General features: G+C 41.8%; 2 protein-coding genes across 2 annotated transcripts in view; one reads left to right on the top strand and one right to left on the bottom strand.

The window, feature by feature from the left end:
* Positions 1–302: 302 nt before the first annotated feature.
* Positions 303–1,075, bottom strand: LOC108133872 (uncharacterized). The gene is made up of 3 exons (XM_070280263.1): positions 731–1,075; positions 446–672; positions 303–389 (listed from the first exon to the last, which is right to left on the bottom strand). The coding sequence occupies exons 1-2, from the start codon at positions 913–915 to the stop codon at positions 492–494; spliced, it is 366 nt and encodes a 121-aa protein (XP_070136364.1). The 5' UTR covers positions 916–1,075; the 3' UTR covers positions 303–389; positions 446–491.
* A 7,533-nt stretch (positions 1,076–8,608) lies between these two features.
* Positions 8,609–25,070, top strand: part of DCX-EMAP (Doublecortin-domain-containing echinoderm-microtubule-associated protein) — a 45,933-nt gene continuing 29,471 nt past the window's right edge. Inside the window, 2 exon segments of the mRNA XM_017254057.3 lie at positions 8,609–8,861; positions 10,149–11,331. Coding sequence (XP_017109546.2) covers positions 10,420–11,331 — 912 coding nt within the window. The 5' untranslated portion in view covers positions 8,609–8,861; positions 10,149–10,419.

Raw genomic sequence — 25,070 nt, 5'->3', positions numbered from 1 at the left:
CTTTTTAATTTCCCTCATTTAAACATTTTGTGAAAAAGTCATATATATGTATAGTTTGGCAGTCACACGTGTATGGGTGAGTTTTTCCTTTGGTTGGGCGGTATGCGTGAATTACGTTTTCAACTTTTTACACGACTTCGGTGTGTGTGCCTGAGAAACGTTAAAATAATTTGCAATTTAAATAGTTTTAATTAACTTTCACTAATTTGCTGTCGCTCAACTTGCCCAAGTTGGCAAACTAATTTTAAAGTGATTTATTATTTAAACAGCTTGATGATTGGCAGCCCCGTCCCTCCTCTTACCAAAAAAATAGTCCACAGTTTAGCCAATCTGCCGGCGGCCTAATTAGCAAAAGGTGTAAAGGTGCCTTTTTGTGTCTGTGGTGGGTCCTTTGAAAAAGTGTAAATTGTGTTAAAATGCCAAAAGGATCCTCTGATTAGCTTACTCTTCATTGTCAATAATATATTAAATAGACAAACTAGGCAATGTTTTCATGTAACTATCTGGCACTCTTCGTAGAACCAAAAGCCTGTTGATAGACATCCTCCCTCTCCATAGGCATAGGTCCGATGATAGACACGAACCAAGTGCAGTCCCAGCAAGAAAAATAATAGTATTGCAATTATTAAAGCCACGGAGATGAACTCCTCTTTTCTTAGTCTATTACGGTTTCTATTATGAATAAAAAATAAAATTGTTTCCTTATTTTAAAGAGAAAGTATCTACTTACCTACATACTTTCCTGCAGGTCATAGAGACCTCCATGGCTTTGGAAGGATCTCTGCAGATGACCCGACGAACTGCCTTACAGGCTTCATTGCTCACTTTTTTCTGATATTTTGTAAAGGTTTCTGATAGGCAATGCTGCGTTCTTTCCACAATGGCCACAACGGAGTTATTAGAACAATAGTTCATTTTGGAAGTAATAATATAGTTCTCTCTTTTCAAATATGAAATGAAAGGAATGTCTACTGTTCCCACAGACACAAATTCAAAGCGTCAGATGGTAAGTGAATTACGATTATGGATTCAATCCAAGACCTCAGCATCTTAAGCGATTCAATGTCTGAGCCAAATTAATAACATTATGCAAATTTTAAAACTGGCCATAAATCAGTGCATGGAATGTGTGCCCAAAAGGCAAATAATGGCAGAGTCATTAGATAAATTTATATCGAATGCCAAACAAACGGAATCAAATGGAAAAAAAAAATAAATACAGGACAGACAGGCAAATGGCAACAACAATGATAACAACAACCACAAAGGAGATAAGGGAAAAATCAATAAAAGCGGCAAATTGAAACGGAAAATTTACAGTAATCAGCATAATATAGAAAACCGCCATTAAAATCATTATGTACCAAGTTTAATGCCTATTTATGGCTGATTTCAATTTAAGTAGCAACCCCCTCGTACCTCAGGCCTCCGATCGGCAGGCTGTCAAATGGGAAAACAAATAGAGAGAGAATACGCACAAAAATACCAAAAACCTGCTGGCGTTAATTTCCAATAAAAAGCCGCTCGGCAAAAAGTAATTAACAACAAATTACGAAACCGTAGCAAACAACAGCAATGGCAGCGGCATCGGCATCAGCATCGACCATGGCCGCCACAACCAACACACTTAGAGCTAATTAAATTTTACGCCGAGTCCCAACAAACCCATAACTGATTGTTGGCAATAACGACAACCACAGAGAGCCAGGCTGAGAGAGCCACAACATCTGGCCGGTTGTCTCCACTCGATCCTAATGTCACAAAAATAAAATAATAAATGCATTAAATAATAAAAATGATCAAAAGTTTTGGCATTCATTTACCAGAAGCGAACTCAATGAAATCAAATAAATTAAGCCCCTGGCCGACCAGCAGCCAAACACAATTTGAAACCAACCTAATTGATTTGCCAATAAAATTTCAAAAAAAAAAAAAAACAGGCAAAAAGCAGCGACCACAGAAAAGGACTCTCCACATGAAAGGCAACTCATAGCCTGTAATTTGTAACCGGCCAACTGCAAGAGCCAAAGTAATTGACGCCAACACACACATACACACCCATATGGGAGTGTATTCCGTACCCACACATATGTACATTAATTACCAGAAAGTAAAGGAACCAAAACCGTCGAAAAGGTGGAGCAGGAAATGGGTCTCTGGTAGCAGCCAGAAAACAGGATGACGACACTGACGACAAGCCAAAAACTATTTGCCTCAAACGAAGCGAAACTAATGTGCAACCTCCAGTGAAAATGTCATTCGTGTGAAATTATTGTGCCACATATAAGTAGTACCATAGATTTTGCAGTTTTTACTCGATTAGAGACACCGCATTGGTTAGGTTTTAAGAGTCTAGAATTTGGATCGAAAGGAGAAGCTAATATCCATACCAATAGCAAGTATGAGTTTCATTACAGATGCCACACAACGATTACCATAAAATTAATCTTTAAATTAAAACTAAAGTCTCTATCTTTTTTTATGTAAGCAATTATATTGAGTATTATTTTTTATTTCGTTGGTACTGCATTGCTGCAAAGCCCGCAAAAGTTGACCACCCAATGCCTTCGCCGATGCCCCGCAGCGCGAATTGCAATCATATTAAAAGCAGAGCCTGGCCCAAAACATTTGATGCCAAAACAGCGAGAACACGCTGACAGGAACTCAGCGTCAGAGAGGGGAACATGTGGCATGTGGCGCGAACAGGCGAAATATCTGCGATCCCCTCGACCTAAACTAATCATGGCTACCCATCAAGTGCGCGGTGGCCACAACGAGCTTGCACAAAAAAAAAAATGTAGAAACTAACGAAAACCGTAACACTTTGCCAGGCATTTGCATTTCCCCTGGATTCCGGCAGCAGGATGGGGCAGTGGAAGAATGGCAGGATAAAAAGAAAGAAGGGGAGCCTGGCTCAAAGTGAATTCTGCCAAAATGCTAATTTCCTGGCTGAAAAACTTTTTTGGTCATTTGCTTTATTAACGACAAAAGATGCAGGAAAAGGCGCAATGAGCTTTAACCCCTTTAAGATATTGGTTTAAACAAAATAATATTTAAAAGTAAACTTATTTTCTAAAGTTTAAATAAAGTAAATAGAAATTCGTAATCAAGGTTACATTGTGTATTTCTTTAAGACTTCTTAGGGAATCATTTTGATTATGAAAGCAATATCAACATTCTATTCAAATCGGTTGGAATTTTTTATAAAACAATTAATTCATTATATCTTAAATTCTCCCAAAGGGTTAACCTGAATTCCCCAAGTTTGAATTTAATATCCAAGATGCAGGATGTGGCACTAAGTGCACTCCCCTTGCAGCTGGAGCTTTGCATAACTCATTAATGGCCAAAGTTTCTGCTGCTGACACTATCTCAGATGGAAATAGAGATGGAGAAGGAGATAAAGACCCCCGTCTGGCCACAAAAGGACCCGTACCGAATTCCAAAACCAACACCAAAAACGAAAAGATGGTGAGACATCTCGACTTACGCCAGAAGGGTCAAGTGACGCATTTATCAGGCCAGGATTGCACAATATGCTCCCATAAGGCAATCCCCCATCAGCAGCACCATCATCACCATAGTCATCATTATTATCGTTACGATCATGGGCTGCATGTACGCAACAAAAATTAATTGTGCCCCCATGTGCAACAGGAAGCCAGCCCGTAACGGATCCAAATCCTTGCCGCAAATGAGAAACTCGGACAATCGCATTCACACATTCTCGGCCAGAGACAATTGAAACTTTTTGCTAGAGGATGAGAATGGGAACGATGTCGACGGAGGACAATTCTGGTCTCATTCACATTTGAGGACATGAGCTTTTCTTCTTGGCCAGCCAGCTTGACATGCGTTGGCAGGTCCCATACCCAGTTTCTTTTGGCCCATTCTTATGTGCCAAAGCATGTGTTTTAGTACACTTGAGAAAAATATTATTATTTCTATGAATTTTTTAAATAATAAAAGAATAAAATTATAAAGTATATAATTGTCTAATACTTAAAATTAATAAACAATTAATAATTCAAAAGAAGTCCTTTTTAATAAAATTCTAGTCTAAGTGCTTTGGCCAAGTTGTTGGCCTGCTTGTGGTCGGTTAGCCTTCCAGCCATATACCCATCCATTCATTCATTTTGACATGGCAGCTGCCTGGTCAGCACCCTCGATCCCGCCACCTTCCACCCTTGCTGTTGCATTCAAGGAACCCTTGTTGTGTTCACCCTGCCTGCGGTTTTGTACATGGCAGCATGATTCGCAGGCCCGGCCAAAATGCAACAGCTAACAGATTCGACACGCCGGTGGGAGTTCACATAAGTGCAGCTGAGTGGCAAGACAAAGCTCCGGCTACAACCGGAGTCGCAGCTGAAGTCCTTGCCGGAGTCAGAGTCGGAGTCACAGTCATAGACGGAGACGGTGACGGAGCCGTTGCCGTAGCCGTAGCTGTTGCAGCAATCGGAGTCAGTTGAGTGCCTTTGTTGCGGTTCATTCAGTTGTATATATGTATATACGGAGGACTTGGCCCGGATCGGCTCACAGTCCGGCCCGGCCAAATGTCGTTATCGTGGCTTCTTTTGCTGCTTTTCTGCTGTTCTGTCGCCTCATCGGGACTGTCGCATTCTTCAATGTCGCCTTTTAGTAGCGTCATGGGCTTCATACTTTGTATTGAAAAGTTTTCGCGCGCGACTGACAGCCAGCTGAATGCCAGCCAGGAAAAGGAAAGAAAGGCAATGGCAAAGGAAAAGGCGGTCCTTTCTTCCCTCCCATACAATGCATATATATTTTTCGACTTGGGGAAGGGGGATACATGGCATATCCCAATGAGCAAGATTCGGTTTAAAAAAGATAGTTTGATAGATTTTATATTTAGTATAACAAACTTTGTTGATTTTTGAACTTCTGATTTTATTCTTCAATACTATTATTAAATACACTTTTTAAATATTTTTTAAAGCTTATTTTAATAATAATTTGTATATCATAAAATTATATATTATAAGAAAGCATCTTCTAATTTAAAAGAAAAAAGTTCTCTGGGTTACATTTTTGTTGCCAACGTCCATTGCAGTCCATGTGTTTCTTTCCCGCTCTTTTGGCCTGCTCATGTGTGTGTGTTTGTGTGCGAATGTATGTGTGCATTGTCCTGGTTGCCATTGTTTAATGGTCACATTAAAAATGCCTCATTGTTGGCTCTGTAGTCGTTGTCAACTTCTGACCGCGCCCTTTTCACAATATTTTCCACTGCATTTTCCCTCGTGCCCATCGCCCTTTTGCTTTCTTTCCCACCCCCCTGCCCATCGCTACCCATTCCTTTTCCATTTTCCTGCAGTTTTCGTCGTCTTCGGCCACGGCGCAGAAAAGTATGCAATACAAAATGCACGCCAGCGGCATTGGACTTTTTAGTGGCTTGAATTGCACTTTCTGTTTACTCGCCTCTTGGAGTGTATGCTTCTATGGGCTGGTGTGTGTGTGTGTGGGTATGATGGTGCACGTGAGTACATTAGCTGAAATTTTAAGGTAAGCACCAGTGTGTGCACTCCACGGCTACCATTGCCGCTGCAACTGCCGCTGCCGCACAGTGGGCATTTACAGCAAACAAAACATCCTTTGTGGCCATCGACTTTTCGTTGATTCTGCCGCAGCTGCCGCAGCATCAGAGTCCTTCATGTGAGCACAATTCCGAATGGCAACAAGGTGCTGCAGCCTGCACTTTAAGCCGCCCAGCAACCGCCCCTTTTTGTGGCGCCCTCCCAGGTGTATTGAAGGACCTTATTAGAGCAGATGCCTTTCTCTATTTTCAAACTGGACAGTGATGGCAAGAGTCTGTATGTAATAGAAATATGAGAGAAAATATTATTCTTAGCTTAGTTTATTTTTTGCTTATTAAATCAAATTTCAGACCCCTTATATTTTTTATAAAAAGTCTTAGAAAAATAATGTTTAAAGGCCCTGTCCTAAGCACACCCCATTCTGCAGTATACTTTGATCCGAGTCTGCAAGGGGGAGTTAATAAGAGGTAGAATTGGCAACAAAAAAAGGAGCTTATTTGAGTTGTTAACTGATGTGGGCGTGGCTTCTCTCTGGGCTCCTCTAATAGTTTGTTGTTTGCCTGGCTCTGTGAGTCTGTGTGTGTGGTGGTTATAGAGTCTGTTGGGATAAATTAGATAATTGAAAATGGAACGAGAAATAATGATGCTGCTGATCGAAGCTAAGTAAGCTTAAAAGTTTACCTCTGCAGGGCAATCCGAAAATTGCGATGAAATTGGCAATAATGAAAAATTCCAATCTTATCAAACGGAGATAAGCCATCACTCCCCCCACCCACTGTAATCACTAAAAGCTGATGATTCAATTTCGAGGGCATTGCTTAAGTTGCCGAAACAATTAAACCGAAATATGGATGGAAATCCACAAATCACGCAGCCAGCCGGAAATGGCATTAAAATAATACATTAACTTCACCAAACGTTGCGTCGCCCACACAAAAATGTGATTAATTTAAAAGAAATGCGAGGGCGGCTAGAAAGTGGGTGGGGTTTGGCCAAAAAAGAAAACGGTAAAGGAAAAAGGGACTCAGAAAGTTATTAACAGAACGTCGCCGTCTAATACAAATCACGAGTAATAGCATTGTAATAAAAACAAATTTCCACAAACGTTTGGCCTAATTGTATGATGGATAAAATGGTTGAATTGCCACCCGCTACCCTACCCCCTCCCCTTACCATCATTTGCTGGCCAAAAGAATTTTCCATCGGTGCTATGGGTGCGGACTTTCTGCGGGGACTGTTGCTGCTCGTGTGACCAGCGTGACACAGAAAATTTCACAGCACTGCCAAAAGCAGCGAAAAATCCCCCTCACAAATTGTTTCGGCCAAGGAGTTGCATGTGAGTGGCGCATAAGCAGTACCGCCCTCTGCTCCCCGCCTCGACCTCCACCCCCCACCAACCCCTCTCCGCCCACTGGGATGGTTGAAGTTGACTTTGACGTTGCTGCTGACTAAGGCGACGACAAAACACACGAACATAAGGCCAACAGCCACACAAGCACTACGACGACAATATAAACACGATAAGCAAAAAACTGCGATTTCCCCTCGGGGAAACTCCCCCTCTAACAGCGGACTAAAGGGGGGATTGGGGTTTCAAGGGGGAGGCATGTTAGTAAAATCAGTTACTGTGGTGCAGTCGTTGGATTGAAGATTGCAACACAGGTATTTAAAAAGGAAATTCATTTGACAAATGTGGGTGGCAGGCACATATTTCTTAAAGAGTATGGCTTATAATAAATTGGGTTTTTCAAAAAAAGGTGAAAGCTATTAAAGGGTTATCTGATTAAATAAATTTATTAAAACATGGCTTACAAGAAGGCAGATTATAAGACCCTTTAAAATCATCAACCTCTTTAAGTTTCTTTATTTAAAAACTACCTCTTACTTTTCCACCTTGGTTTTCCCCATCCCTTCCCCTAATTAATAAAATAACATAAAGCCGCAGGCAACGCACTGAACTATTAAAACCATCAACGTATGACCACAGTGCCACTAGACGGCTGCCACTTTGCCAGCAGGGGGCTAAACCGCTGCCGGTCTTGGCTCAGACTCTGATAACGTAGTAAATATTTCCCTAGCCTGCGGCGGCCACTAACCTGGCCAAGTGAAAAAAATCAGTTTAAAGGCTGCAGATCCTAGCGGGTTTAAGACAAAATCCCACAATCAATCGGTCAAAGACAGGAATCTCTCGGCTACCGTCTGCACATAATAATTATAGTCCTGCCTGGTAGTGGCCAAGAACCCCCCTGGTGCAATGAGGTAGGTGGTAGGTGAAAAAGCCAAATGGTTAAGAGAACCTAACAAATGGCCCCTCTAGGTCCCCGGATCCTGGTTTTTTCTCGTAGGTTTGTGTGTGAGTGTACTCTGACTCGGCTTGCGGTTTTCCTAAGCAGGGCACAATTAGTGGTGGAGTTGGGTTTGGGGGGCAGAAGTGCTGTGCCCGGAGCACGCCAGCATTAGCCCCATAAGTCAGTCACTCACAAACACCAACACACCAACACACACACACACGTGGAGTGTGCAAGTGAACGTGTAATTCGATTCACGGAGTAATGGGGGAGAAAGAGAAAGGCACGACTCTCTAAGAAAATTGGCTGCGTCGCCGAGGAAATTTAGAGTGGACAAAAGCAGCAGCAGCAGTAGCAGTAACAGCAAAAAAGCAGCAGAAAAGCAAAGTACCAGCAGGCAGCTGGCAGCGGCAACGGCGGCACATGAAACACAATTCAAAAACACTTTGACCGGCAAAGTTGCCACACGGAATTTCTTCTTGTGCATCGGAAAAGCGAAGCGGGAAAGTAAGCAAAAGTTTCGCACTTTTGTTTCGCCAACAACTTTTGTTGCGAGGAGCCACGGCGAAGGAAGAAAGCCAACCGAGATGTTTTAATAAACTTGCCATCGAGTTCATTAAATTTGATTCAAGTAAATGTGTTTGTCTTGACGTCCCCCACTTATTGTTTTTGTTCCGGAAAAACGTTAGTGTCTTGCCACAGCCCCCACCACCACTAAACCTACCAAAAAAAAATACAATCGCCTCCTGGAATACAAGTGGAGACAATTGCGGCTGATTGATAGGCAATTAGTAAAAGTGGATGCTGCCGTTTTTGTTGCAACTGTGGAGAGCAACAACTGTTTGTGCATAAATAACCCGAAGCAACAACCGCCGGACCAAAGTGTCATTAACCTAATTGCCGCAAAGGAAGCCACCATACCTTCCACCCAAAAAAAGGAAGCAAACATCCACGGCCATAAATACGACGCTCCAAAGAAACAACGTGCAACGTGTTGCAATAAAAACAAATTTACATAAAACAGGTAAAACCAAAATCCGGCAAACGCCACCCCGAAGAGTGGTATAAAAAATGAAAATAAAATGCAGAGACAGGACCCGCGAGGCAAAAATTCTCCCATTGCCTACAAATATTTATTTTTTGTTGCAATTGCAAAATACACGAAATTCCAATGCAGTGAAAAGGACTTGCCCTCTGAATGGTGTATGCAAGTGTTCTGTCTGCTCGGGTAGCTGTGTGTGAGTGTGTGTTTGCCTGGGTGTAGAGTGGTCAAAGACACAGGAGACCAACGCCACTTAAGCCAGGAGTCGTCGGCCTGTTTCCTGCCGTCTGCAATATTTCGGTTCTTGCCATTTATTCCACTGAAGGCAAATATGATTTTTTTTAATAAAAATTCCATTACATTCTTAAAAAAAGTTAAGGGGAATTAAGAAGAAATAAATTAAAGAAATTATATAATTTAGGTTCTCTAGCAAGAAAGCTTTAAAGATTTAGATCCTGTCACCGCACTCAGCACTTAGACTCTCTATCAATGTCCAATATAGTTATCTTGATTTTCGAGGCACACTTTTTTCCATGTGTGGCTTGCAGAAAGCATGGCAAAGCAGGGCAAACAATACGCGATATTTTCGGCCTCTCCAGCCAACAGCAACTGTGAACTCTGAACCCTCAACTACCCGGCCGACCCCTCGGCCCGCAGAAGTGTGAATGTTTGTAGTGCCCACGCCGAAATGGTTGAGTGGGGCTCTTTGGTCTGTTTACTGGGACAAAGGCAGTGGCAAGAGCTCGTCGGACAGCCCATTGAGTCGCTCTGCGGATTGGACTTCAAGGGGTGGGCGTTGCGCCGTTGGAGACGGACTGAAGAGGGCCTCTTGTGAGCTCCTGGGGCCAGAGGGAGCATTGGACACATTGCATCGAGAGGTCCTGCCATATCGATTGTACATACATACATAGTGTGGGTGCACCAGACACGGTTAACAGTTGATATTTCTAAGTGCAGTGCTCGAAATGTACAAGGACCAGAACATATGTTTGATGCTAAAGTATTACGAATGTGCCAATTAGGGTGAGATATCAATAAGGCTATAAAATCAATTATATTGGCCATCACATATCAATTGTGTTTCAGTTATCATCATAAATTGATAGCATAGTTGGGCTATGGGCTAATGAGGATATATGAGAGGTTACTACTGATAATATGACATTAATAATTTCCTATCTTTCAAGTAAACGGTTATCCTTCATCAAGTTAGAAGGAGATTAATTAATAAATGAAATCATTTATTAAATTTAATATTTTTGATTTCAGCTAAGCCGGCAACCTAGTTCTCCGGCGGACCAGCAGCAACTACGGGCCATAATAAAAATCTGAAGGAGTTGTGCCCCTCGAAGGCACTTTAAGTTTCTTGTATTGCGTCGACGCGACGCTGCCCTTAGCGATTCCTTTGACCACAACAAACCCAACACGCAAGGTGAGCCAGGTGGGCCAGGCTAAGGAGAACGCCTTAAGAGAAAGTTGACGTGACTTCGCGAAACACATCAGTACAGAAACAGCAAAGCCAACACCATCGCCAAGGAGAATGTCCAACGAAGAGAACGACGAGTACATGGGCAGCTTGGGCCAGGCCCAGACCGCCGAGGATGATGTAAATGAGGAAGGCGGAGGCGGTGGGGGGGCTGTTGGCAATAACGAGTCCGGACTGGGCGGCCAAACAATGCCACAAATTAGTCCGAACGCACCGCTCGAGGGAAACGTTTCGCCGACACCGACGCAGACCCACTTCGAAGATAATCCACATCACAGTGGCATCAACGGTGGCACCAGCAACAAGCAAGGCGGCAACATCAACGGAAACGGGAACGGCCACGGCAACGGCAACGGAACGGAGCCAAACAGTAACCGCAACAGTCCGGTGAAGAGCCCCAAGCGACCAATCTCGTCCAGCTTTCGGATTCAGAACACGCCCTATGATGAGGACGAGGACTTAGCAGCCGGCGATCAGGTGGCGGTGGCAGGTGAGGCAATCGCCGGTCGCCAGGTGCCGGATTATTGGCAGCAGCGCAACGGAACGGCTGCCAGTGGAACAGGTGGGGCCGCCAGTGGCCGACAGAGTAGGGCCATCAGTCCCAGCTATTTGGACAACATGAGCGAGAACTCCGAACAGCCGCCGGTGGTGCCGCTGGTGCGCTCCAAATCTCGTCCGGAAATCTCGAGTGCAGCCGCCTCCCGTTACTCGAATCTGTCCTACTGGAAGGCACGCCGTGTGGTCTTCTACCGGAACGGGGATCCCTTCTTTCCGGGCGTCGAGCTACGTTATCGCCCCGGACGGGATGTCACCTCGCTGGACAACCTGCTGGACAAAATATCACCGAAAATGGATCTGCCCCGAGGTGCCCGCTACGTGTTCTCCATGGACGGTGACCGGAAGTATCATCTGGACGAACTGGAGGATGGTGCCTTCTATGTGGTCTCCTCGTTCAAGGCCTTCAAGGTGAGTCGCCCCCCCGCTTGCATGCATTTTCTGCATTTTCCATAATTTTCAACTTTAAGTGAAAGTTTTCACGTCAGCGCAAAATCAATATAAATTTGAATATTTTGGTATAATTTAAGTGAATGAGTGCAGAAGTGTAGTGTGTGTGTATAACATACATTAAACTATATACGAGGCGTTTTTGGACTTCTTTTTTTTTTGGCTTAGTTTTGCGGTCAGCGTCCCACTCCAAAACAGCAAATCCTACAAGAAATGGGAGAGAAAACTTGGTCACTTGGCCTAAAAATCAAAAGGCGGTGTTCGCCTTTTGGCTTCTTTGTTTTGCTCCCTCTTCCTAGGGAGCGGGCGTCCTTGGGGGTCGGTGGGTGTTTGGGCGGTGGGGTCTTTAAGGTGGTGGCGTCGCATTTTTGCATGCAAGCACTTTCGTTTTCTCTCGCTCTATGTGAGTGAGTTGTGGGAGTTCGAGGGCTAGAAAACAATGCCAACAATTAGCACGCCTGTGTCCTGGGACGAGGACGAGGGCAACTCGAGAACTAGGTCTCAGCTTTTAATGGTCGGGCGAGAGTTGGAGGGCTTTAAGAGAAAGAGCCGACCCTTCTAAAGAGCAATATATGTAGCTCGGGTAAAGACCCTAAGCTCTTCAAATGAAATCAGCTGACAGCCTATCGATATGTTGTGGCAGCTACTATCGGAGTTTTTGAAGGCCTAGGGTCCTTTGCCTTCCTATTTGGGCGTCATTACAAAAAATATGAAAAAAGGCAAACCATTTTGAAGACAAAAAATTTAGGGCTTTCCAACTAAATTCAGATTAATAATGGAGAAAATATACTCTTTGCAGGAAGACCTAATGATCTTATGACCCAGAATATTAAAAAAAAAATCTAAAATATATTTATTTTGCCAGATTTTAATGAAAAATGGTTGAGAATGGATCCACAAATCGTTTAAGCTATTCCGATCAAAAGAATTTTCAAATTCTGAGGGCCATAGCTCTGCCAATTTGTGTCCGATCAGGAAATAGAGTACCATTTTGGAAACAGCAGACCCAGAAGCGACTTTCCTCATTTAAAACATTGCTTGAATATTATTTTGAAAATTTTTGAATTTTTCCTAGGGGTCTACCCATAAAATTGTCGATTTCCCCATTTCCCCACTTTTGCTCCTTCCGATGGCCATAGCTCTGCCAATTGTATCCGATCAGGAAATAAAGTACCATTTTGGAATCAGGCGACCCAGAAGCGATTTTCCTCATTCAAAACATTGCTAAAATATGATTTTGAAAATTTTGGGATTTTTTCCTAGGGGTCTGTCTACCCATAAAATTGTGAATTTTCTCCATTTCCCCATTTTGCTCCTTCCGATGGCCATAGCTCTGCCAATTTGTATCCGATCTGGAAATAAAGTACCATTTTGGAATCAGCAGACCCAGAAGCGACTTTCCTCGTTCAAAACATTGCTTGAATATGATTTTGAAAATTTTCGAATTTTTTCCTAGGGGTCTACCCATAAAATTGTGAATTTTCTCGATTTCCCCATTTTGCTCCTTCCGATGGCCATAGCTCTGCCAATTGTATCCGATCAGGAAATAAAGTACCATTTTGGAATCAGGCGACCCAGAAGCGATTTTCCTCATTCAAAACATTGCTTGAATTTGATTTTGAAAATTTTGGAATTTTTCCTAGGGGTCTACCCATAAAATTGTGAATTTTCTCGATTTCCCCATTTTGCTCCTTCCGATGGCCATAGCTCTGCCAATTTGTATCCGATCTGGAAATAAAGTACCATTTTGGAATCAGCAGACCCAGAAGCGACTTTCCTCGTTCAAAACATTGCTTAAATATGATTTTGAAAATTTTGGAATTTTTCCTAGGGGTCTACCCATAAAATTGTGAATTTTCTCGATTTCCCCATTTTGCTCCTTCCGATGGCCATAGCTCTGCCAATTGTATCCGATCAGGAAATAAAGTACCATTTTGGAATCAGGCGACCCAGAAGCGATTTTCCTCATTCAAAACATTGCTAAAATATGATTTTGAAAATTTTGGGATTTTTTCCTAGGGGTCTGTCTACCCATAAAATTGTGAATTTTCTCCATTTCCCCATTTTGCTCCTTCCGATGGCCATAGCTCTGCCAATTTGTATCCGATCTGGAAATAAAGTACCATTTTGGAATCAGCAGACCCAGAAGCGACTTTCCTCGTTCAAAACATTGCTTGAATATGATTTTGAAAATTTTCGAATTTTTTCCTAGGGGTCTACCCATAAAATTGTGAATTTTCTCGATTTCCCCATTTTGCTCCTTCCGATGGCCATAGCTCTGCCAATTGTATCCGATCAGGAAATAAAGTACCATTTTGGAATCAGGCGACCCAGAAGCGATTTTCCTCATTCAAAACATTGCTTGAATTTGATTTTGAAAATTTTGGAATTTTTCCTAGGGGTCTACCCATAAAATTGTGAATTTTCTCGATTTCCCCATTTTGCTCCTTCCGATGGCCATAGCTCTGCCAATTTGTATCCGATCTGGAAATAAAGTACCATTTTGGAATCAGCAGACCCAGAAGCGACTTTCCTCGTTCAAAACATTGCTTAAATATGATTTTGAAAATTTTGGAATTTTTCCTAGGGGTCTACCCATAAAATTGTCGATTTCCCCATTTCCCCACTTTTGCTCCTTCCGATGGCCATAGCTCTGCCAATTGTATCCGATCAGGAAATAAAGTACCATTTTGGAATCAGGCGACCCAGAAGCGATTTTCCTCATTCAAAACATTGCTAAAATATGATTTTGAAAATTTTGGGATTTTTTCCTAGGGGTCTGTCTACCCATAAAATTGTGAATTTTCTCCATTTCCCCATTTTGCTCCTTCCGATGGCCATAGCTCTGCCAATTTGTATCCGATCTGGAAATAAAGTACCATTTTGGAATCAGCAGACCCAGAAGCGACTTTCCTCGTTCAAAACATTGCTTGAATATGATTTTGAAAATTTTCGAATTTTTTCCTAGGGGTCTACCCATAAAATTGTGAATTTTCTTGATTTCCCCATTTTGCTCCTTCCGATGGCCATAGCTCTGCCAATTGTATCCGATCAGGAAATAAAGTACCATTTTGGAATCAGGCGACCCAGAAGCGATTTTCCTCATTCAAAACATTGCTAAAATATGATTTTGAAAATTTTGGAATTTTTCCTAGGGGTCTACCCATAAAATTGTATATTTTCCCCATTTCCCCACTTTTGCTCCTTCCGATGGCCATAGCTCTGCCAATTTGCATCCGATCTGGAAATAAAGTACCATTTTGGAATCAGGAGACCCAGAAGCGACTTTCCTCGTTCAAAACATTGCTTGAATATGATTTTGAAAATTTTTGAATTTTTCCTAGGGGTCTACCCATAAAATTGTCGATTTCCCCATTTCCCCACTTTTGCTCCTTCCGATGGCCATAGCTCTGCCAATTGTATCCGATCAGGAAATAAAGTACCATTTTGGAATCAGGCGACCCAGAAGCGATTTTCCTCATTCAAAACATTGCTAAAATATGATTTTGCAAATTTTTGAATTTTTCCTAGGGGTCTACCCATAAAATTGTCGATTTCCCCATTTCCCCACTTTTTCTATCCATAAAATTGTGGATTTTCTCGATTTCCCCATTTTGCTCCTTCCGATGGCCATAGCTCTGCCAATTTGTATCCGATCAGGAAATAAAGTACCATTTTGGAATCAGCAGACCCAGAAGCGACTTTCCTCGTTCAAAACATTGCTTAAATATGATTTTGAAAATTTTCGAATTTTTTCCTAGGGGTCTATCCATAAAATTGTGAATTTTCTCGATTTCCCCATTTTGCTCCTTCCGATGGCCATAGCTCTGCCAATTAGTATCCGATCTGGAAATAAAGTACCATTTTGGAATCAGCAGACCCAGAAGCGACTTTCCTCGTTCAAAACATTGCTTGAATTTGATTTTGAAAATTTTGGAATTTTTCCTAGGGGTCTACCCATAAAATTGTGAATTTTCTCGATTTCCCCATTTTGCTCCTTCCGATGGCCATAGCTCTGCCAATTAGTATCCGATCTGGAAATAAAGTACCATTTTGGAATCAGCAGACCCAGAAGCGACTTTCCTCGTTCAAAACATTGCTTAAATATGATTTTGAAAATTTTGGAATTTTTCCTAGGGGTCTACCCATAAAATTGTGAATTTTCTCCATTTCCCCATTTGGCTCCTTCCGATGGCCATAGCTCTGCCAATTTGTATCCGATCTGGAAATAAAGTACCATTTTGGAATCAGCAGACCCAGAAGCGACTTTCCTCGTTCAAAACATTGCTTAAATATGATTTTGAAAATTTTCGAATTTTTTCCTAGGGGTCTATCCATAAAATTGTGGATTTTCTCCATTTCCCCACTTTTGCTCCTTCCGATGGTCATAGCTCTGCCAATTTGTATCCGATCAGGAAATAAAGTACCATTTTGGAATGAGGAGACCCAGAAGCGACTTTCCTCGTTCAAAACATTGCTTGAATTTGATTTTGAAAATTTTGGAATTTTTCCTAGGGGTCTACCCATAAAATTGTGAATTTTCTCGATTTCCCCATTTTGCTCCTTCCGATGGCCATAGCTCTGCCAATTAGTATCCGATCTGGAAATAAAGTACCATTTTGGAATCAGCAGACCCAGAAGCGACTTTCCTCGTTCAAAACATTGCTTAAATATGATTTTGAAAATTTTGGAATTTTTCCTAGGGGTCTACCCATAAAATTGTGAATTTTCTCCATTTCCCCATTTGGCTCCTTCCGATGGCCATAGCTCTGCCAATTTGTATCCGATCTGGAAATAAAGTACCATTTTGGAATCAGCAGACCCAGAAGCGACTTTCCTCGTTCAAAACATTGCTTAAATATGATTTTGAAAATTTTGGAATTTTTCCTAGGGGTCTACCCATAAAATTGTGAATTTTCTCGATTTCCCCATTTTGCTCCTTCCGATGGCCATAGCTCTGCCAATTTGTATCCGATCAGGAAATAAAGTACCATTTTGGAATCAGGCGACCCAGAAGCGATTTTCCTCATTCAAAACATTGCTTGAATTTGATTTTGAAAATTTTGGAATTTTTCCTAGGGGTCTACCCATAAAATTGTGAATTTTCTCGATTTCCCCATTTTGCTCCTTCCGATGGCCATAGCTCTGCCAATTTGTATCCGATCTGGAAATAAAGTACCATTTTGGAATCAGCAGACCCAGAAGCGACTTTCCTCGTTCAAAACATTGCTTAAATATGATTTTGAAAATTTTGGAATTTTTCCTAGGGGTCTACCCATAAAATTGTGAATTTTCTCGATTTCCCCATTTTGCTCCTTCCGATGGCCATAGCTCTGCCAATTGTATCCGATCAGGAAATAAAGTACCATTTTGGAATCAGGCGACCCAGAAGCGATTTTCCTCATTCAAAACATTGCTAAAATATGATTTTGAAAATTTTGGGATTTTTTCCTAGGGGTCTGTCTACCCATAAAATTGTGAATTTTCTCCATTTCCCCATTTTGCTCCTTCCGATGGCCATAGCTCTGCCAATTTGTATCCGATCTGGAAATAAAGTACCATTTTGGAATCAGCAGACCCAGAAGCGACTTTCCTCGTTCAAAACATTGCTTGAATATGATTTTGAAAATTTTCGAATTTTTTCCTAGGGGTCTACCCATAAAATTGTGAATTTTCTCGATTTCCCCATTTTGCTCCTTCCGATGGCCATAGCTCTGCCAATTGTATCCGATCAGGAAATAAAGTACCATTTTGGAATCAGGCGACCCAGAAGCGATTTTCCTCATTCAAAACATTGCTAAAATATGATTTTGAAAATTTTGGAATTTTTCCTAGGGGTCTACCCATAAAATTGTCGATTTCCCCATTTCCCCACTTTTGCTCCTTCCGATGGCCATAGCTCTGCCAATTGTATCCGATCAGGAAATAAAGTACCATTTTGGAATCAGGCGACCCAGAAGCGATTTTCCTCATTCAAAACATTGCTAAAATATGATTTTGCAAATTTTTGAATTTTTCCTAGGGGTCTACCCATAAAATTGTATATTTTCCCCATTTCCCCACTTTTGCTCCTTCCGATGGCCATAGCTCTGCCAATTTGTATCCGATCTGGAAATAAAGTACCATTTTGGAATCAGGAGACCCAGAAGCGACTTTCCTCGTTCAAAACATTGCTTAAATATGATTTTGAAAATTTTCGAATTTTTTCCTAGGGGTCTATCCATAAAATTGTGGATTTTCTCCATTTCCCCATTTTTGCTCCTTCCGATGGTCATAGCTCTGCCAATTTTTATCCGATCAGGAAATAAAGTACCATTTTGGAATCAGCAGACCCAGAAGCGACTTTCCTCGTTCAAAACATTGCTTGAATATGATTTTGAAAATTTTTGAATTTTTCCTAGGGGTCTACCCATAAAATTGTCGATTTCCCCATTTCCCCACTTTTGCTCCTTCCGATGGCCATAGCTCTGCCAATTGTATCCGATCAGGAAATAAAGTACCATTTTGGAATCAGGCGACCCAGAAGCGATTTTCCTCATTCAAAACATTGCTAAAATATGATTTTGAAAATTTTCGAATTTTTTCCTAGGGGTCTATCCATAAAATTGTGGATTTTCTCCATTTCCCCACTTTTGCTCCTTCCGATGGTCATAGCTCTGCCAATTTGTATCCGATCAGGAAATAAAGTACCATTTTGGAATCAGCAGACCCAGAAGCGACTTTCCTCGTTCAAAACATTGCTTAAATATGATTTTGAAAATTTTCGAATTTTTTCCTAGGGGTCTATCCATAAAATTGTGGATTTTCTCCATTTCCCCACTTTTGCTCCTTCCGATGGTCATAGCTCTGCCAATTTGTATCCGATCAGGAAATAAAGTACCATTTTGGAATGAGGAGACCCAGAAGCGACTTTCCTCGTTCAAAACATTGCTTGAATTTGATTTTGAAAATTTTGGAATTTTTCCTAGGGGTCTACCCATAAAATTGTGAATTTTCTCGATTTCCCCATTTTGCTCCTTCCGATGGCCATAGCTCTGCCAATTAGTATCCGATCTGGAAATAAAGTACCATTTTGGAATCAGCAGACCCAGAAGCGACTTTCCTCGTTCAAAACATTGCTTAAATATGATTTTGAAAATTTTGGAATTTTTCCTAGGGGTCTACCCATAAAATTGTGAATTTTCTCCATTTCCCCATTTGGCTCCTTCCGATGGCCATAGCTCTGCCAATTTGTATCCGATCTGGAAATAAAGTACCATTTTGGAATCAGCAGACCCAGAAGCGACTTTCCTCGTTCAAAACATTGCTTAAATATGATTTTGAAAATTTTGGAATTTTTCCTAGGGGTCTACCCATAAAATTGTGAATTTTCTCGATTTCCCCATTTTGCTCCTTCCGATGGCCATAGCTCTGCCAATTTGTATCCGATCAGGAAATAAAGTACCATTTTGGAATGAGGAGACCCAGAAGCGACTTTCCTCGTTCAAAACATTGCTTGAATTTGATTTTGAAAATTTTGGAATTTTTCCTAGGGGTCTACCCATAAAATTGTGAATTTTCTCGATTTCCCCATTTTGCTCCTTCCGATGGCCATAGCTCTGCCAATTTGTATCCGATCTGGAAATAAAGTACCATTTTGGAATCAGCAGACCCAGAAGCGACTTTCCTCGTTCAAAACATTGCTTAAATATGATTTTGAAAATTTTCGAATTTTTTCCTAGGGGTCTATCCATAAAATTGTGGATTTTCTCCATTTCCCCACTTTTGCTCCTTCCGATGGTCATAGCTCTGCCAATTTGTATCCGATCAGGAAATAAAGTACCATTTTGGAATGAGGAGACCCAGAAGCGACTTTCCTCGTTCAAAACATTGCTTGAATTTGATTTTGAAAATTTTGGAATTTTTCCTAGGGGTCTACCCATAAAATTGTGAATTTTCTCGATTTCCCCATTTTGCTCCTTCCGATGGCCATAGCTCTGCCAATTTGTATCCGATCAGGAAATAAAGTACCATTTTGGAATCAGCAGACCCAGAAGCGACTTTCCTCGTTCAAAACATTGCTTAAATATGATTTTGAAAATTTTGGAATTTTTCCTAGGGGTCTACCCATAAAATTGTGAATTTTCTCGATTTCCCCATTTTGCTCCTTCCGATGGCCATAGCTCTGCCAATTTGTATCCGATCTGGAAATAAAGTACCATTTTGGAATCAGGAGACCCAGAAGCGACTTTCCTCGCCCAAAACACTGCTTAAATATGATTTTGAAAATTTTGGAATTTTTCCTAGGGGTCTACCCATAAAATTGTGAATTTTCTCCATTTCCCCATTTTGCTCCTTCCGATGGCCATAGCTCTGCCAATTTGTATCCGATCTGGAAATAAAGTACCATTTTGGAATCAGGAGACCCAGAAGCGACTTTCCTCGCCCAAAACACTGCTTAAATATGATTTTGAAAATTTTGGAATTTTTCCTAGGGGTCTACCCATAAAATTGTGAATTTTCTCGATTTCCCCATTTTGCTCCTTCCGATGGCCATAGCTCTGCCAATTTGTATCCGATCAGGAAATAAAGTACCATTTTGGAATGAGGAGCCCAGAAGCGACTTTCCTCGTTCAAAACATTGCTTGAATTTGATTTTGAAAATTTTGGAATTTTTCCTAGGGGTCTACCCATAAAATTGTGAATTTTCTCGATTTCCCCATTTTGCTCCTTCCGATGGCCATAGCTCTGCCAATTTGTATCCGATCTGGAAATAAAGTACCATTTTGGAATCAGCAGACCCAGAAGCGACTTTCCTCGTTCAAAACATTTCTTAAATATGGTTTTTTGAAATATCAAAATTTTTGCCTACATCAACTGACCAAGTTCTCCTATTATTTTTTCATAAATTTAAAGCTTGAACGCTATCCCCAAAATGTGTATGAGATAGTTTCATCACTCATGAGCAGATAACTTTAAAGCCAGATGCTTTGTGGAATCTGCCAGAGGCAGTTGGCCAAAAAGAAATGCGCACAAATCACTGACAGCATGCGGGCGCAGCAATCAAGCGTCCGCATATCCTGCATGTCCCCGGAACAACTATTGAAAAAGTTTCCACCTTCCTTTGACGAAAGCTGGGTTGAGTGGGATCGTGGCTGGGGGAGAAGTAGAGGATGCAGAAAGCTGCTGCGGCGAGAGTTCAAGCAAGTCATAATCGATACCGACCAAGTCAAAAGCCAGCGCCAGCTATGCGTCTAATGCAGTCGGTATATGACTAAGCCAAAGTCAAAGTGAGCCAGCGAGCTCAAGACAAAGAATGCCTGAATGCCGGGATGCCTGGATGCAACAACACAAAAAAAGGCAGCCCAGTGTGAGCCAAGATATCTTCCTGAATTTTGCCAAGTCCTGGGCTCTCCTTCGGGCTCTGTTCCCGTTCAGACTGTGACTATAGGACTACCACTATGGACTCCAAAGGCTGAAACTCCTACTGCGATGCGGTGCGGCAAAGGCAATTGCACGCCTCGCCCGCGGCTGGCAAACAAAAGCACAGCATGGAACATCCATCATGCACTTGGAGAAATAATATATCTCCAAATAATTAAAATAAGATTTAATTTTTTTAATTATATTTTTAATGAGGAGAGTTTATGAGGAGCTTATTGGTAAAGCAAGAAATATTTCGAGACTCTATTTGAAGTCCAAAGCATCCCCAGCGAATAGAAAAATAATATTATCATTTTATTCAAAACACCCACACATTTTCTCCCCGTGTAGCCCCCGCTTCATCTATTCCAGCGCCCCGAAAATCAAAACCTATGATGAGCCAGCGGCACTCTCTTCGGCAACCAAAGGGTCCTGGCACCCAACGAGGTTGTGGGCACACCATGCCCCAGTACAAAAGGCTACAAAGAACAATAGAACTGGAGCTGGTACGGCGGGACTATGCATATATATACACATCGTACATATATATGTACCCATCAAATGGGAAAATGCATAGAAAATCAGCAGCCACTTGGGGCGCTCTCACGCGAAAAAGGCCAATTTGAAAACTTGTGGCGTTTCACTTAGGGAAATTAAAAATGTATGCAAAGTATGCAGAAAATAGTAGAGGCAGGAGGTGGGCTGTGGCCCAAAAGAGGCGCAAAGTGCAGCCCAGCATGCCGGGCTGGCTAATAATATTAATTCATATTGCGGCCAAGCCAGCCGGCCAGCGAAAACTGTTTACAAAATCATTTATGATAATTTATTCAACCCGGCATGCGTGACGACACTCAGATTGGGCTGCGAATTTTGAATGATTTTTGGGTGCAGCAAATTGCATTAACCTTGTCAAGCTGGCCAAATAATTGCTTACCAGGGTGCCCGTGCCCTGGCCCGTGCCGAACACCGAGTGGGTGGGGTCATGCTCGCAGTTTGTAATCAAAATTTAAATTTCTAACCGCCTCGGCGAAGGTCGGAGGGAACACACAGTGGAATGACGGAGAAGAATTTCCCAGACAATGGTTGAAAATTCTGACAAGGAAAAACCAGGCAAAATAAATGGGGAAGGATTAACGCACATTAATGGAATTTGTTAGCTTTCTATGGAAGAGGGATTCAAGTCGCTGGATGCCTTAGCAATTTTTAATAACCATATTGTTTAGGGTAACAGGAAAATAACAAGGAAACAATGAAAAGGATGCTTCAGGCTCTTCAATTTCAACTGAAAAGAATGTGAACGTACCCTTCTTGATTAGATTTTCAACTAAATATTTGACTTAAAGTACTGGAAATAAAATAGGGCCAGTCCTATGGTTATAACTGAATGTAATTTTTGGCAATAGGAAAGTCATTTATATATAAAATGGAAATGGCATTTTTATAGCTTTCATTTTTCGGGCTTTCCCCACCACACCCCAAAGCAGAAAATACTTGCATTGCAATTTCGAAATTTCTTTCTTGGCCCACATTATGAAATTCCATTCGAATTCCCCCCAACCTTTTTACTGACCAATTTTGCTGTGAAATTAGATATATATCATGCAATTTAGGACGGCCAGGACGATAATGCCACTGTGCCATAAATACGCCTTAAAGGTGCAGCACGCCAATTATGAATGATGGCCGAGACTTTAGCTGCACCCCAAAAAAAAATCAACCAACCATCAGTTGGCCAAGACACGCAGAGCCGGCCAACACGGGCAGGGCTATGCCGCAAAGAAATTAAGATTTTTGGCACAAACGTGAGCGGCATGCCGAAAAGAGGGAAAGCCAGTTGCGGGGCATGCAACACGCAAGGTCAGCGCCGTTGTAATTAACTGCATATAAAGTGGGCGGTTGGCCAAAGGGGTCAAGTGGGGATGTGGGTGGCTATCGGCCAAAGGCCAAGAGAACGGCCAGATTTCCCGTCAATTATTTTTTTTTCTTCCTTCTTGCCGCCCAAAGGCAGCAAACTTATGACCAAACAAGCTGCAGTGACATGTGAACAAGATTAAACCCAACAATCCCCATGGTATACCCTTCTCCAGCCGCCTCTGAGTTTTTTCACAAAAGCACACACCCATCCACACCCTCGGAGCACACACTTTCACCGCAAAGTCAAGCCAAAAACTTTGGAACTTGCCTTTGGGCTATAAAGCGTTTGATAAATTTCGCTGCCATTTACGTGTTGCACGCGCCAGGGATGTGAAATGTGGATGAACCATCTGGATGGCGATGGTGGATGGTGTAGGTTGTACGGTGTATGGGTTGGGATAGTTGACTATAACACGACGAGGGTATGCACGGGGCTATAAAAGTGGCAGGAGAGAGGGACACCTGTGTCCGTTGACTGCACCTGACGACATAAATTGCGCATTTGCGTGGTCGTGATCCTTTTCACTTACAACGCCACGACAAAATCTCAGCTACCCTTCTCCCTATAGCCTCTGGAATCCCCAAAATGATTCCCCCGCCTCCCATCCCATACCAGCTTCCGTGGCAGGTCGGGCAACAAAAGGTGCAGGCCAACGGGGCGTATGAGTAATGCGCGTTTGGGTGTATATGACGCGTCTGCTTCACAATTACAAGAGCATTTTATACTCCAATACCCATTGAATGTTGAACAATGTGGGCATATTCATAAAAACTGGCTTTTTTAGTTCATAAACTATTAATATTTGAATAAATTTCTATCTCATGTTGTTTAACATTAATAAGCTGTGTTTTATTTTAAACAGAATTTATGCTTTAATGAGCTTTTGTGCGAAATAATGAGGTAGAGCTTTAAAGCAAAGGGTTGTACTAATTTGAATAGGTTAAAATATATAAATATATTAAATTTGATAAATTTTATTAGCCTTTTAATAACCTTTAATTGATCCTTTTCATGTATTATTCTTTTTTAAATAATTTTATAGATCATTTCAAAGTCGATCCGTACCTTGATTGTTTCCAACTTATCCCGCTTGTTTGCTTTTGCTGCAATGATTTTTTAATTGCTCGAAACAAATATAAACACAGACTGGCCTTTTTTTTGCCTTGTTCCTGTCCACCGCTGACTCTTCTCTGGCAGACTTACTGGGCTCCATTGTGGGCTCATTTTAATGATTTTCTGACTACGTCATCAGAGCCATGCTTGATTTACATTTTTGAGTTGTCCGCCCGGTGCAGCATTACGGCTACTGATTGCATTGACAGTTGGCACACGTAACTGCTGCAGCAGCATGAGGACTATCAGGACAACCAGGACACTGGTGGGTTGAAGTAGGGAGAGGGTTCAGAAAATCGCATCCTGTGCTGGTCAGTGGTCACTGGATTTTTGCCGTTTAATTGCCGCCTTTCATCGCATTCTTAATTTGTTGTTCGGTGAATCGTTTCTTTTTTTATTCCAGCAGCACTTTTTCATTTAAAATTGTTTGCCAATCAGGTCATGAATGAAAAGGCCCCGAAATAATTGCTTCGGTCTGTGGATGGACTCGATTATTGAAAAATTACATTACTTTAATTAAATGGCTTTCAGGCCGGAAACAATAACAAACAATTTGTGTCACGCCTTCGAGCCTAATTGAAGTCAAGTTCAAATTGAGCCACCAAATTGGGGAACAATAACATACGTGTGTGCACATGCGAAAATTCATTAGGGCTATATGTTTATTTTGATGAATACATAATCAATGGGACTTTATGGTGCAATGGGCGTAAATGTTATCTCTAGAGAATAGAGGAGGGTTTCAAACGTTACTCAATTTATATGAATAGTTAAAGGATACTAATAATTAAGCATGTTGAGCCTTATAGACTTCAATTTCTGGATTAACTTTTTAGGAAAAGCAGAAGTATAATGCTACTCATTAAGAGTCTGTAGTCAACCCTCCAAAATCATAATTATCTCCTCACATATGTACAGACTTACAATATATGTACTTGTGGCCCAAACGCGTCTATAGCCCTAAGACGTTTTGCAATTATAGCAAAAGCTACAACGGAAATGTGGGGAACGGGAGTCACCAGGAGATTTTGCTTGCGTAGATGCCTATTAATATTACGCATACGCCGTGTTGCAGGCGCAGTGGGTCGGAAAATGTGACCCAGACCGTTGTCATTGTTGTAATTGTGACTCTTGTTGCTATTGTTGTTAGGTGGTTGTTGTCGCCACGTAGCTTGGGTTGCTGCTGCTGCTTTTGCTGCTGCTGCTTCTGCTACGGCTCCCGTTGTTGTTGTTTACCTTCGGGCCGGGCTCACAATTAGGAAACAGACTG

Source organism: Drosophila bipectinata, chromosome 3L (genome assembly GCF_030179905.1).
Source record: "Drosophila bipectinata strain 14024-0381.07 chromosome 3L, DbipHiC1v2, whole genome shotgun sequence".
Lineage (NCBI taxonomy): Eukaryota > Metazoa > Arthropoda > Insecta > Diptera > Drosophilidae > Drosophila > Drosophila bipectinata.
The sequence above is the reverse complement of the archived record's forward strand: the minus strand, read 5'-3'. Positions and strand labels throughout refer to the sequence as shown.